General features: G+C 46.6%; 1 protein-coding gene across 1 annotated transcript; it reads right to left on the reverse strand.

Annotated features, from left to right (window-relative positions):
• Positions 1-1531: 1531 nt before the first annotated feature.
• On the reverse strand, positions 1532-7411 carry NMRK2 (nicotinamide riboside kinase 2). The gene is made up of 8 exons (XM_057406746.1): positions 7382-7411; positions 6362-6452; positions 5039-5087; positions 4672-4843; positions 3024-3095; positions 2477-2583; positions 2012-2097; positions 1532-1909 (listed from the first exon to the last, which is right to left on the reverse strand). Exons 1-7 carry the CDS (start codon positions 7405-7407, stop codon positions 2015-2017), a joined length of 600 nt encoding a protein of 199 aa, XP_057262729.1. The 5' UTR covers positions 7408-7411; the 3' UTR covers positions 1532-1909; positions 2012-2014.
• Positions 7412-15534: the final 8123 nt, after the last annotated feature.

Here is a 15534-nt window from a genome sequence, read left to right on the forward strand (position 1 = left end):
GGGCTTTGGGATTTTCCTACTGGGAAACAAGCAATGTAACAAAGTCAAATGGACTTACAAGGTACCAGTGACAGGTCACAGCTTTGCCACTGACGAACACCCGGCCCTGTAATGGTGTAATGAGAATGTTGCGGGTGTCTCCAGACACACGCATGTCACACATGAGGAAATCTGCCTCTTTATAGCTTGTGGAAGCGTGGGTGATGCCATCACTATTCCTGTTTTGTTGCTGGCTGCGGTGTTCCATTCTGGCCAGACAATTGGAAAATCTCAGTGTTAACACGAGGAGGAGGTGGTTGGATCCGTCTGGTGGCTTAAAGCACCCCTTGAAACCGGCTTGGTGGGAGTTTCAGGGTGACTGCTCACTAATCTGGGGCAGCTGCTTTTCTGGAGCACTGTTTCTAATTAAAGTGTGCCCAAAACTCTTCCAAAGTGATCTGTGCTGATGCCACAGCCAAGTTATTTTGGTGCCCAGAAGATCCCTGTGCTCACCCCACGTGAGAGGTTTTATACTTTAACCCAGGAACCTTTGGTGCGTGGTGCAATGCACATGCTCAGGTGCAGCAGTTCAATGGCACTTCCTATCTTTAGCCGTCCATCTCCACCATCCCACCATGGTATTCCAGCCCAGTACCAGGCACAGTAGAGCAGGGAGGCTACTACTAGCTTGGAGCAAGGACAGCATTGGTTCCAGGTTGGTCTTGGTGCTCTTCAGGCACAACATCCCCTTTGCTTTCTCAAGCTCTTTATGATCTGTGGTGCGAGTTAGTGCAGTATTGTGTTTGCCCAGGTACTGCCCTGCTGTTCACTCACAGTGGGAGGTTTCTTTAGCTCACTGACAGGAAGTCCATCACCAGAAACATCAGGAAAATTATTGCCACTATTATTTTACTGACAAAATTTGCTAGGAAGGGAGGACGCGGAGGAGTAAGGAACCTGTGGGCGTCCCATAAACTTACCCAAAGCATTTGTAAGAGCAGAACCTCCTGTACTTTGGTTTTACAGTTGCAGTTTGCCATCTGGCACTGAATACAGGGTTTTGCCCTAAATGTCACCCACTTGGACACATCCACCTCTATAGGAGCCCTCTGCAGGTACATCACCACCTGAAGTTCAGAGAGGCAGGAATCTGGGACCAAATAACATCCTCATATGGGTGGTGAGAGGCAGAAAGAGGCTTCTGCCCAAACTTGTCACCCAGGGAGCACTCAGCTGCTGGCTGAAACAGGGCTGCAGTATCTTTATGTGCTAATTTGAGTGTGAAGTGAGAAACGCCATGAAGCAGAGGCTGACATTAAACTGGTTTCATACTAGCACGTTATAAATAGCTTCAGTGCTGTTCCCCTCCCACCACTGCATGGAGAATCCCACTCTCACTGGGACTCCTGAACCAGGCTTCCCATCAGGGTTACCACTGAAAGCAAGACAGTGACACAGAGTAGGGCTGACACCTCAAGTGTTGTGTTTGGGGAGTTTTGTGTCTGTTCATCTCACAGGAAAGGTGACTGACATTAAACGGGACCTCAGATAAAGACTTGAAATAGGTTTTTACTGAATTGAGATGTTACAAACAAGCTGTTGCAGACAGACTCCATGTCTGCAGAAGCACATGAGCAGAAGAGCCAGTTTTTCTCCCAGCATAGCTCTAACTTGTTCATTATAAAAATGCACTTTCAACTTTGGGATAAGCCAGAGGAATACAAAATAAGAAAGTTAAAAAAAAAAAAACAAAACCACCAAACCAATCCTGTCCATCAGAGGTGTGAATAAGTTACCTTCATTCTTCAATTATATACAAAAGATACTTTCCAAAGGACAGTATAGGACGAGTTTACACAAATAAACCCTCCTGACAACTGCAGTACTATTTACATCGCGCTGTACACAGGTCTTCCAGGTCTTTGAGATCCTAAAAAGCAAAAGGGGAAGTGTGAGCACTGGGGAGCAGAAGCAGGTCATTCTCCAGTCAGCACCTCTTGTCCCACCCCATCTATGGTGGGACCACGTTTACCTGTCAGCAGTTCAAAAGCTTGTTGTGAATATCCTCAAAGACTTGGTTGTAGAGTTCATCTCGGGACTTGAGCCCATCTAAATAAACTGGAGGAAGAAGGTGTAGGTTTCTGATCAGAATAAATTCCTCTAGATCAGTTTTAAAGTATTTCAAATTGACCAAATGCAGTAAAACTTTCCAAATTGGAAAATTGGAAGCCCAGAATCATCCTTAAAAACTTGTGCCCCACAAAGTCTCTTATCCCACTATAAAGAATGTGGTTTGTCTCTTTTAATATGAAACAAAGGGAAGAAGTCCTGAGCTGTAAAACTGCCTGTGTTTATCTGCACAGAGAGTAGGCCAGGATTAGAGCTTCCCAGTACAAATAGAACCTTTGCCTCACTGCAGTTCAAGTTCCCATGAATTAAAGTACTGAATTCCTTAAAAACCAAAGCCCAGGGCCAGGGTGCTTGGGGAGGGGCTCACCAACATCAACACCACAGTCCTCCATTGCTTTCCTGTGTTTCAAGTACATGGGCCAGACGTGTCCATCAAAGAGACCCGGTGGGTCAGGAACGGTGTAGTTACGTGTACTGCAAACAGCAAAACAGGCAAAGAACATCAGGATGCGTTATCCCTGCCCAGGACAAGATGTCTTTAAGGTCTCAATCCATTCTGTGATGTGTGACCATGGGGACAGCACTGCCTCTTGCACATGGTGACAGCCTGAAGCTGATCTGACAGCTCTCACTTGAATTGATGTAAAAGTCAATTGTCACAGTCCAATTTCTCATCAATAGTTGTCTGTTTTGCATCAAGTTCATTTAGTGAATACAGAAGCTGCAGGTGGCCAATGAAGGTGAAGCAATCTCCAAGGGTTTACTGATGCTCATAGAGCTGGGCTTGTTGAGCCTGGAGAAGGCTCCTTAAGGGGAGACCTTAGAGCAGCTCCCAGAGCCTAAAGGGGCTAACAAGAAACCTGGAGAGGGGCTTTGGACAAGGAATGTAGGGACTTACAAAAGAGTCTTCTTACCTTCTCCTCCTTTTGCACTCATCATATGGAACTGCCAGGTAGTAGCGCAAGTCAAAGAGATCTATCAGTGGTCTGGGGTAGGGTAGAAAGAAAGAAGGTGTCTATTTTTTTTTGCCAGAGAAAAGTTAAATCACCCCTGAAAGCCACAAAAATCTGCCTCTCCCATATTTGTGTCTGTTAGAAACAACAGAAGTGTAAGTGTCCTCAGGAAGACACAAGCTAATGTACAGTAGGTTTATCCACCACAGAACACAGGGTTTGGAGGTCAGAATGGTGCACCACATAGTCTTCCCATCCAAGCACCTCCTGCTGTGGGGGGGGTCAGACACTGGACTGGGAAGCTCTGGGTTGTGAACTGTGCCTCTTCTTGATCATTTGCCTTGGCAAGGGGTTGTACTAGATGATCTCCAGAGGTCCCTTCCAACCCTAATGGTTCTGTGATACCCAGAAGACTAAAGCTGTGATCAATCTGATCTGCACTGACTTAAAAACCACCTGGCCTGCTGTGCTGCAGCACATGTGGGCACACAGGTTTAGCAAAGGCAGCTCCATCAGCTCCTGTTCTTTTCCAGAGCTGGCTCTACTGCAGCTTTCTGTGTCATGCTGCTATTAGGCTGAAGAAACTAAACCTAGAAAAATCCTTGAAGCAAACCTAGTTTGAACCTGGTGGGACTCAGACTTCTAAAAGCCTGGGAAGGTTGCACAAATGCTTCATATGGCATGAACTGAGCAAGCTACAGGTCCAGGACTATGGAAAAGCTCCCATTAACAAGACAGAGCTTCAGAGGTGTTTATAACCTTCAGGAGATACCAAGAGTCACCTCGCTGGGGACAGGCCAAGAACACCCAGCAGTGTGCCAGCACATTCCTCACTTGGCCATGACATGACAGCCGGTCCACAATTGCCATTTTACGTTCAGTTTGGAAAGCTGGGATGGTGCTGCCTGTCTGATGGCTCAGAAACAACTCTGGGTTTCTGAGTGTCACAGCTTGCTCTCCTGAAAGAGTTTTGTAAACAAAATTGGAGTTTGGAGCCAAGAATCTTCTGCTGGTCACATCCATAGCACGTGATTTCTGCAGGGTGTATATTTAGCTATTGGGAGTTTTCTCTCTTCACTGGAGTCTCCCCTCTTCCTGCCAGACATTTGTCCTCCCGTGTAAAAAAAGCAAAAAAGTTGATCTGTGCTCCAGTTTACAATTAATTCCTAAGCTCAGTTTAGTGTCAACCACTTTTATCACATGAAGGAGCTATTCCTAAATTCCAGGGGAGATTCCATGCAGAGTGGATGCTCTCCTTGTCCTCATCAATGACCTTTGCAGGTCAAGGTTTGGGCCTCATGGAGGAAGGCCAGAAGGGAAGCCTGTGCCACTGCTGCTGGCTCAGTACTGATCTACAGCTCCCCATGCCTGGAGTTCAAGGGCATGCCCTAAATGAGCTTCCTGCGTTACCTTGAGAAAGTCTCCTCATGCACCTCGCTTTTCCCAGTATTTACTGGGAAATTTTCCATTGGACATGAGAAAAACTCTTTGTTCACGATACCTCAGGACAAGACAGGAGGGGTATATTAGTAAAAAGGAGGGTTTAGCCCCGGCAGCAAGGATCTAGTGTTCTTCCCTGGCAAACTGTTAATAGTTCCCCAAACCTTACTTGTAATTATAAAGCAGGAAGCCTTCAATGACCAATATATGGGTATCTTTGGAGGCTGGCTCTTTAGAGCCAGGCGTAACATTCACCCCATGGGAACGGGCAAACTTCACTGGGTTCTCAATCCAGGCACGCACAGTGCTCACCATTGCCTCCATATCCAAGGAGTCCAACACTAGTTAGAAGAAAGGGGGTGGGTGGGACAAAGGTACATAATCAAATACCATAGAGCACATAGCTTGAAAGTATAAAATAGAATGAACTTGTTAAATTGAAATTACAGAAATTTACTGTTAAATCTTTAATAATGAAAAAGAAATACTTAGGAAAAATATACATTACTGCATCCTATAGCGAACACTGCTCTTACCATCCCATTGTTTAAAGCCGTCTTCCCCGACTTCTATTTGATCTTGTGGCTGAAATATAGTGAGCAATAAAACATTGCTGCAAACTCAGCGTGATCAGTTACCTAAGATCCGATCACAACCTGGACATTACTGCAATACACAACAAAGCAAGTGTTCACTTAACAACAGTTACAGACCCTGCTTGGGCTACATTCAAATACAAGTTCCCGTTTCCAACCCCAGGAACTGTGGAGTTCCCTTGGCTTGGTGAAACCATTTGGGGCAAAGTTCTAGGTTAATAATTCAGTATGGTACTATTAACCAAAAACAGGACAGGTGCCTGCTTATAAGTCAACACATTAAAGAACTTAAAATGCAAATACAGCAAGAAGTGACTGCTAAAATTTACATGTTCAAGAACAGCTATTTTAACTCCTAACACAAATGCAGGTCAGCAAAGCAAGACACTTGGTCACTAGTTATAGCTTTACTAGCTACTTACTAGCCTAGCTACTATAGCTTTACTGGTGTTTGCCAACTAAGCACGCTAATGAAAAGCTATAGATCTTTATGGAGACTCCAAAAGAATTCCTTCACTTTCAGGGCTCATGTATGACCCTGTATGCATGAGGCTTGTGGCACAGAAGCTTTTCAAACGAGTGTCTCCATTTCACATGCTCCTGCAGACAGGACAAACTGGTGCCAGTGTGCCGCACACACCAAGGGACAACAGAGGGATGCTTCTAGTGTGTGGCCACATGGCTTGGGCTCCCACATACAGTGGGGTCCAGCTCTGTCCTTCCTGGGAGCCCTGCAGGGATCGGTGATGGGGTCCCTGCTGCTCTCCCAGCTCAGCACAAGGGCACACAGCTTCTGTGCACTCAGCAATCTCTTAACCGGGTTCCTGACACAGAGCTGGCAAAGCTCCCCAGTACAACTGTATTTAAAGCAGCAGAGGAATGATTAAATCCCGGAGTATTATTTAGAAGCAACATATTTAAATAAGAAGGAAAACTCAGCATGGAGGAAGCTGTTTGTGCAGAGCACAGCGAATGACCCCTAACAGAAAGCAGTAGTTAGATCTGTTGCTAGAAGTAAGGGATGCTTTTACTGCAGCCATTCTGGGGCTGCAGACACTGACACTTGTGCCAGCACCTCGTTCCCTGCCCCAAAATCGTACAGAGGAGCAGAAAACTAACACCAGGAGGCTGCTGCTCCTAAGGCACCAAACCCGACATGGAAAACACGCACAAGTACCCCAAACCCGGTGCGCTGGGGCCTACAGCGGCTGCCACCGCACGGACAAGCAGCGGTTAAACGCTTTAACCGGGGGCTCAGCGTACCTTGAAGAAGTCATCCTGGTGCACCACGCAGCAGTTGGGCAGCGCCTTGACGAGCCTCTTGGTCAGCGTGGTTTTGCCACCGTTGGTGACCCTGCGGGGAGAGGGAAGACGGCGGCGGAGAACCGAGATCCCGCCGGGAGCACCCTGAGGGGAAGGAGCCCCCCCCCAAGGTTTAAATTTCCCGCCTACCGGAGCTCTGGCCGCCCATTGGCTGCGACCGCCCCTTCCCTTTCCCGCCCCGCTCAACGGCCGCGCTGAGGGAGCCGCCATGGCCGCCCCCGAGCCGGGGGAAGCCGCCTCAGCATGGAGGAGGCGGCGCGGCCCCCGGGGCAGGCGGAACCGGCGTTCACCGCTCTCCACCGCCCGTGTTGCCCTTGTAGGGTTTAACCCTCGCCCGGTGAGCTCTAGGAGCGTCTCCAATGGGTCACCACTGAGGGAGGCTCGCTCGTTCCTCACTGACTCAGTTTTACACCTGCGAACCGGTTTTAAGACAAAAGGCCTGAATCATCTTCCTCTCCAGCGATCTCCAGTCTGCGCTTATTCAAAGGGGATAAAGCCCGCACGCTGCCTCTAACCCAGGGACCTGCAGCCCCTTGTGCAGCCGCGGGGATGCCCCTGCCCCGGCTCACACACAGGATTCCTTCCAAATCCTGCCTTTTTTTGACAAAATAAAAGCTTTTCCTACCCCCTCCATCCTATATGAAGGATTTTTCCTCTTTGCCTTCCAGAGAAGCTTTAAGAAGCAAAACTCAACATCTCTTGCCACGGGTGAGGCACATTGCTCCAGCTGACCGAGAAACTGACTGTTTGCTGTCTGTTTCAAGCCTTTACAGACCTGCCTATGAGCCTTGGGCATGCATCACCCCGCAGAGCTCTAAGAGGCACAAACAGTCACATCATCCCTAGAACGCTATAACACCCCTTCATAGCCAGATACATCACCTCCAGCGCCCGGCTCAGCTTATCCACAGCAATGAACCAAGACAAAGCAACATCGGGACACCAAAAGCAGGCACTCACCCTCCGATGCCTATGATGTATTTCATCTCCTCAACGGGAACGCGGTAAGAAAAGAACTAACTTAGAAACGCTGCGATTACTTTCAATGGACCGAACCTAAACCTTTCCGTTTCCTCCCCTTCAGCCTGGCCTCTCCTCCCTCTTTCATTGAGCTAATGGGGCTTTGCCCTTCATTTATAGGGTCCGCCCACAGCGCCCGCCCCTCGGGCCGCCTCTCCCCGCCCCGCCTGCCGCTGGAGCCCTGTGACCGTCATGAGCCGCGCTCCGCCGCCGGGGTCAGGCGCGCTGCCGCGGCACCTGTTCCGTCCGCCACCCGCTGGGACCCCCCCGTGCCCGCCCCCGCTATAAATAACCCTTTGGCGAGCGCTTGCTTTGCCTAACTTAGTCATTGAGGCGGGTGGAAATGTCAGTGCGGTGCCTTTGGGGGGTGCGGGAGGGTGCAAAGGGTTGGGGTTCCTTTGCCTTGAAGCCTTCCTCTCCATTTCCCCCGTCGTCCTCCCTCCCACCCCAATTTCATTGTTTAAAATGCATCCAGGAAGTTTTTTGCTTCCCTAAACATATGGCAGGAAAAGTAAGGGAACTAAATGATCTTTTCTTGCCTTGAAGCCTTTCTCTTCATCACCCCTTTTCCTCCTCTCTCCCATCCCGATTTCATTGTTTAAAATGCATCCAGGACGTTTTTTGCTTCCCTAAACTTATGATAGGAAAAGTAAAGGAACTAAATAATCTTTTTTATTCTTTTCAGGGAAGCTGTTCAGAGAAATGGATATGCAGAGGCTGAGGAGTGAATCCATTTGGACCAATATCTTCAGAACTTCTAGGAGGGACTTCTTAAACACTTTATTCTCTGGCCATAGGCAATAATAAATGAATATATAAATACATAAATAACATAAAATGCCAGTAACTTTCTGGAGGGCCTCCTGCTCTGCAGTTCACTCGTGTAAGGTAGTGCTTTTTAAGGGAAGTTAGCTACACTGGACTGCTTCCTCAAGTGACAACCTCTCACCACATGTGCACCTTGTGGAAAATGGGCTTTAATTGTGTCAGATGCTTCTAAAACCAGGGCTGGCTTGAGAGGTGTTAGGTGAAGGCAGAGTTGGCCGTGGTTCTGGAGGGCTGTTCAGCTCAATGTGAAGTGTATGGTATATGTTTTTAAATAACAGCTTGTCTAAGAGGGCTTAAACTATCCAAACCATTGTCTGCTTTTGTTCTTCCTTCTTATAAAGTCAGTCTACAGAAGCATTAAAAGGCACACTCAAGGATTCCTTGTCCTACTCTGGTTTGTAAAGCAACTGTAAAAGCCTTAGTAACACAAATACCTTGGTGTGTGGTGGCCTGTTCCTCCTCTTTGCTGCTTTGGAGCCTGCAGAGCTGATTCTTGCACTGTGATCTGGTGCTGATAGCTGGGTGTGCAGCACATACGTGCTGTGCAGGGCTTGCCCCTGGCTTAAGGGGCATCCTGGCAGTGGATGTGCTGGGAAGCTGTCCCATACACTGGGTTTGCAGCCCTATTAGGCAGGACAGTCCCTAAATAACACAATGACCATAGAAGCCTATAGAATGTTCTAACTTTGGCAGTTAATATTATCTCTTTCCTCTGATGTGGTATCCTATGGCTTAATCATTCCACACCTTACTTGGATCCCTGGTATTTTGTGGACACCTTTTCCTCAAACTGTTTGACATCATTGTCTTTTATTCAGATCAACTGTGTCCTAAACTGTGTTTAACTTGATTTTTTTCTGCCTCTATTTCAGGCCTGCAGAAGTGTTTTGTGGTCTAAACTCTTGTTTGTCTGGCTGCAGCTATGTCAGTTGATCTAATAAAAGATGTTACTTTTACCCACAAAGCTACTTCATGCTTATCAGCTGTTAGGTCAAGGCCAGTGCTTTGATAAAATGAGCTAATCATGAATAACCATAGAACCATGACACTGTTTTGGCTGGAAGGGACCTTAAAACTCATCCAGTTCCAACCCCTGCCACGGGCAGGGACCCCTTCCACTGGAGCAGCTTGCTCCAAGCCCCTGTGTCCAACCTGCCCTTGAGCACTGCCAGGGATGGGGCAGCCACAGCTTCTCTGGGCACCCTGTGCCAGCACCTCAGCACCCTCACAGGGAAGAGCTTCTGCCTAAGAGCTCATCTCAATCTCCTCTCTGGCAGGTTAAAGCCATTGTACTGCCAATGAAAAGGTTATTAACCATCAGAGGTATAAGATTCTGGAATTCTTGCAATGAAGATATTGAAGGCAAGAAAGGACTTTTCTTTAAGATAGAGCCACTATAATGGGATTATAGTGAATGTTTTTTTCCAGCCGAATGTATTGTCTTAATTCTGTCTGTTTAAGGCATAGACCAGAGCCAGTATTTCCACTGTTACTGTTTATGGTCAACATTAGAATACTCTCTGCTTGTTCCTGGAGATGTCACTTGCAAATTGTACTTTCAGCTTAATTCCCAAGGTAGCCACATAAAATACTTGTTCCAGAGAGATTTGGAGCTTGGATCCTTGATTCTGATGGAGATGAGACTTGGGGAAGTCAGACATCCAGCAGCTGCCCATCACTTTAAGCTCAGCATTCCCAGGGGAGAGACCCCACGTCAGCCTCTCAGCTGATGCAAATCATCATTGGGCACTGAAGTGGAGTGATGCATGTTTACACCAACTGAAAATCTGACCTCAGCTTAGCTCCCTGCTCAGGTTTTTCATGCCCTTCACCGTGTTTCTCTCCTGTCCATGAGCTAGGAAGGTGTCTTGGCTCAGAAAGCAAGAAGTGTGTTACCTCAGTGTTCATTTTACCATGCTTGACCTTACCTACTAGCCAAAAATCAGGAGGCTCTGAAGTTAAAGTCAGGAGGAACCACTGGTCTTGGCTGCTCCTGACCCAAACATCAGAGTTGTGCTGATCCAAATGTTTTTGGAACATGCCATCCTCGAGGGGAGTGAAAACTGTGTTCTGCCCTGTTGGGATTTACTGATATCAACGGGCTTCAGAAACACAATCTGGGCTTTTGCATTGGAAAAAGGAGGTTTTGGCCTAAGATGTGCCAAAAGAAACATTTCTAGTGCAGATAGCAAACAAAGAAGGGTTGTGCTGGTAGCAGCAGCAGGTTTTAGTACTTGGCTGAGTTCTTTGGGATCAGTGAATTCCAGAACAGTGAAGACCCATTATCTCTATAAAGAATGTTCAAACTTTGTTGCTTCTAAAAAGCAGAGGAATGAAGGACAGGAAGCACATTTTGTAGTTGTGGTTGCTTTGGTTTGGTTGGGTTTGGGTTTAGTTTTTAAGCTCTGAGTCACAAATCTCATTTCTGTAGCTCTCAGTGTAAAAGCTCATTATTTAAACCTTTCCTTCATGGTCCCTCAGTGCTCCTGTGCCTGGGTTTGTTTCTAAGCCACTGCCATGGATTTTCTCTCACCCCTGTTCATACTCACACATCAGGATAGTAAAACAGTGTTCACCCACATAGCTCACATTCCCAAATGGCCTCAGACGCGGCGGTGGCGTGTCCCTGCCTGTATTTGGAGAGTACCAGCACTTCAGCTGCCTGCTGCCCCAGGAACAAAAACTGTCCGAAATGAGCAGTGACAGTTACACTTAGCAGCTCCAACGGACTTCACCCAACCTGTGAAAATATGGCTATGCAAATACCAAGTGTTCATAAATGCTTTTTTTAGCCACAGTTCTCAGTGAGTTATGCTTGGGACATCTGAAACTTCCTTGTTTTGGGGCTTGTTTATCCTGCAGATACGTTATCTACTTGACACGTCACTGGTACAAATACCATTCAACAGTGTGCTTCGATCAGGGAGAGAAAATGTGCCCTCTCTTTATTTTTAGAATACTAATGTTTACTAAAGGTTTAATGTTCATCTTCTTCGTTAAGACTAAGATAAATTGGGCAGAAGCCAGTTCAAGTATACACTTGAGCACTGCCAGGGATGGGGCAGCCACAGCTTCTCTGGGCACCCTGTGCCAGCGCCTCAGCACCCTCACAGGGAAGAGCTTCTGCCTAAGAGCTCATCTCAGTCTCCCCTCTGGCAGGTTCAAGCCATTCCCCTTGGCCTGTCCCTACAGGCCCTTGTCCCAAGCCCCTCTCCAGGTTTCCTGCAGCCCCTTCAGGCACTGGAGCTGCTCTCAGGTCTCCCCTTCAGGAGCCTTCTCTTCTCCAGGCTGCCCCAGCCCAGCTCTCTCAGCCTGGCTCCAGAGCAGAGCTGCTCCAGCCCTCGCAGCATCTCCGTGGCCTCCTCTGGATTAGCTCCCTCAGCTCCACATCCCTCTTTGGTGTCGCCCCAGAACTGGATCAAGGCTGCAGGGGGAATCTCCCGAGAGCGCAGCAGAGGGGCAGGATCCCCTCCCTCAACCTGCTGCTCATGCTCTAGGGATGCAGTGACACAGGAAGACAAAGTCTTTATGTTCCAGCCCAGTCAGTCTTAGCTCAAGTGCTCTCACAGTTAGTTTTTCCCAAAGCTGTGTTCTGTGTGGGTAATACCGTCCAACCCTTTCCCATTGCAGGTATGACATCTTACAGCTCACTCTCAGGCAGTATTAACTTCTATCTAGAGGCTGAGTTTCCTGTTGTGGCTGTTCTCTTTGACTAAAACAACCCCAACCAAGCGAAACTGCATTTGAACTGGAATGGATTAGCTTTCTTTCCTGCTTCAAACCGCTTCTCAAAGCTCAGCTCTTCAGCATTCCTTTGATAATTTCCAGCAGTGTGTTAGTCAGGAGAACAGACTGCTTTTGGTCATGTTAGATACTTGCACAAGAAGTCTCAAACATCCGGGAGAGTTAACTCAAGGTGACAAAACACTGAACTGTGCTAAAAAAAGAAGGAATGTTCTATCCCTTTCTCTCTTTTCCCCTGCATTATCACTTCTTTCCCTCCCCTGGGCTGTGATTCATTCAGCTGGCAGCCCAAAGGACATGTGCACAGTGTGCAGCTGGATATTTAGCTGCATCTCTTAGCAGTGGGGAGTGAGAGGCCTCACCACAGGGTGATTCATCCCATCCTAAGACAGGTGAAATCATCTCCTGTCATCGACTGGAGAGGGAACCTACAGACTGATAAAATTAGGAGGTGATGAATCTCATCCCTAGTACCGAGCTGAACTCTTTGGAGAAGATTCTCGTTGTTTTAAGATGGGAATATGGGTTTTTATCAGTGGCATATCGTGGTTAGCAATGATGGCAAACACCTTGGAGAAGTCTGTGCTGTAATTAGCATGTTCTTGACTATTGCTCCATTCAGGAGCCACAGTCATTTTAAAGGGAAGAATGGGAGCACAATGCACATGTGGTAGAAGAGATTTCCCCTGGGGTGACAGTTTCATTCACAACTCAGGTTTCAGTACTGAAGAGTAGGGAAATACTGACTTCTCATTCCAACTGCAGAAGAGAGGTCTGGGTGGAAAGGGGTTGTATGTTTTGGGGGGAACACAAGCTTTTTCTTTAGTGTTTTGAAATCACACAAAATGGGGATGTTCTGGGTGTTTTTCTGCCTTTGAATTAGAGCTGATGGTGGAGTAAATGTGAGATTCCTAAAAGCAGCATGCAGTTTAGGTGGGTTTCAGGCACCTAATTCACAGAACGTGAGTCATGAAAACTATGTCCTTGATGGAGAATTTATAGTGTCTGAACTTCCATTAGAAAACTTGTCAGAGATTTTACCTGTTGCTCTGATCTTGATCTTCATCTCAGGTGCCACCACCTTGGCTAAAAGAAATCTCAATCTGAATATCCTCGGATCCCATTCCAACTGAGAAAACTGAAGTGTCCCAACTCCTTCATCCACAAAGACCTTCTCTGGTACCTTCAGAGCAGAGCTGATGCATGGAGCCACGCACCCGACAACACAGCAGCAGAGGCTGGCACATGCACACTGCAGGACACTGCAGCACAGGGGAGTTAAGCAGTGACAAGAGCAGTAAAATATTTAAGGTTTAACTTTTCCTTCTCATTCTACCAAAACCCCTTGAACCAACAGTGGAATCCCAATATATTGACAAGATTCTGGGGGTTTTGGGTGCCTATCTTTGAAAGGGCAGCCAGCTTGCTGCAGAGGTCTTTTAGAATGTCTCTTCCAGGGAATATTCTTTTAAGATCGCTAAATGAAAGTAATAATAAAGACCTTCAATCAGTCAGATAGAGGAATGTAACGTGGCTAATGGAAAACTACAGTGAAGGGTGATGGAAGGGTATGTTTGCTGTTGAGGAAGGGCATCATGTCTTCTGACTGGGAAACTGTTGCTTTGGTAGGGTAGCAGCTAATCCCATTCCATGTGGCGTGGCCTAGTCATCACACGATGAGCTTTTGAACTTTGTCAGCTCTGCTGGTTGCATTCTCTGTGCTTCGTGCCAGGTTTTGGCATTCCTCAGCCAAGATTCCCTGTCTCCTGTTTTGTCAGCGTTGACCAGATTCCTTCATGACACACCACTGATGCTGGTGGCCTTTTGATGTAATGTGTGGTGAAAGAAATGTTGTTGATACTGCTACGATTTTGCATTTTGCAGCAGCACAAGTGCCAAGGAGGACTTGGACTTGCTTTATTCAAGGGAATAGGATCCAAACACAGAAATCCATCATGTTTTCCATATGGAACCGAAATCAAAATAAAAGATCTGGACAAAAAGAGGGAGATGCATTTTTGCGTAAGGATTAGTCTCATTTTAATTGTATATCCACAGATTCTGATGGAATAATACAAAGCAAAAATAAGAATACATACTGAACAGCAATCTATGTCTTCTAGCATAAACCACCTAGTTACAAACACTTTAGAAAAATGACAGGTCACACATTTTTACAGGTAGGTTTGGGTTAAAAGGACCCACTACAAAGGAGAAAAAACTGAGATAGATCAAAGTGATACTGTCATGGTGACTTTTAAACTTCACTTTACCAGTAGCATGCTGTATTTCTGACTGCCAGTAAATATGGAAATACAAAAGAGAAAACATGTGCTTTTGGAGATAGAGCAATTTTGCCTGGTCATTTCACCTGCTGTCAGGCTAAACTGAGCTTATTGCCACCAGCATTTCAGGAGCTCTTTTGTTTTTTCATGTCAAATAGAGGATGTGCTGCTATTAAAACCTTTCCCACGGAGGTTTCCTCCCATGTGGGATTGCACATCTGTAAGCAAATCATCTTTGGGAAAAAATAGATGGATAAATTTGCAAGGAGGTATGCTCTAAACATCCACTCACATTTACACAGCACTGTGAAGAGGAGACGGGATTCATTATCCAACTGAATATACAGCAGCATCTCAGTTTTGTTTCCTGGGTCTTCCTTGTGATTCAAAAGGATGATTCCTAAACAAAGTATTTTCACTGTATAAATCTGACACTGGTCAAGTCCTGTGGCTGCCTCAAGGAGCTGGGAACGTGTTTCCTACTCTGTTCTCAGGATGTGATTTTTCAGGCTGACGCTGGCTGAATGTTGAAGTTTGACATAAATTAGACAGTGAGTCAATACTGTGATTGCTGTGAATATTATGGGGGTCCAATAATTCTGTCTGCAACTAAAATGGGGCTATTTATGGATTCACCATCAGAAAAGCTCATGAGAGGTAAAATCCAAGCCCAGAAAAATGGTGTTGATAATTCCTGCTGTTTGATAGGATACAGTGCATTCATAAATCAAAGTATTAATCCTCTCAAGATGTTTTTCTGAGGCAAGGTCTGCTGTACACTGGCAACACTGACCAGTACAGCAGTACTGCTACAAGGATGGAGTTTATTTCATTATAGTTTTTAACCCTGTGGATATATACATGGCAAAAGTTCTAATGTCAATGGGCTTTTAAGAGCAAGATTTTGTATTTCTTTGCTGGTTTCTCAGCTGCATCTCCAATGGAAGCATAGAGCTTGGCTGATAAACCCCTCTGCAGATAGGCTTTGAGAGCAGCTCCCTGAGGAACTGGCAAAGAAACTTGCAAAATGCCTTCAGTCACCTCAGATCTCTGTTCTGTTGGCACAGCTCAGCTTCTATGCAAGGTAAATCCTGTCACCCAGTTGACAGCTCCCTCCCAGTGCAATTACATCTGTTTGCAGGCTCTGAAACCTCAATCCGCTGCCCCTGAGCGGCTGGAGGTGGATCTGAGGTTGCAGTGATCTTCTGAAGAGGAATGCGGTATTTTGGTGGTGTG

This window comes from Pezoporus wallicus, unplaced genomic scaffold (assembly GCF_028554395.1).
Source record: "Pezoporus wallicus isolate ANWC-B61680 ecotype Strahan unplaced genomic scaffold, APGP_CSIRO_Pwel_v1 contig_10514, whole genome shotgun sequence".
Lineage (NCBI taxonomy): Eukaryota > Metazoa > Chordata > Aves > Psittaciformes > Psittacidae > Pezoporus > Pezoporus wallicus.

Excerpts from the sequence above, each read along its gene's own strand:
- NMRK2 (XM_057406746.1), bottom strand. The coding sequence starts at position 7,407 with ATGAAATACATCATAGGCATCGGAGG. Across the intron at positions 5,088-6,361 it reads ACCAGGATGACTTCTTCAAG|CCACAAGATCAAATAGAAGT; the intron begins GTACGCTGAGCC and ends ACTATATTTCAG. Across the intron at positions 3,096-4,671 it reads TTCCTGCTTTATAATTACAA|ACCACTGATAGATCTCTTTG; the intron begins GTAAGGTTTGGG and ends ACCCTACCCCAG.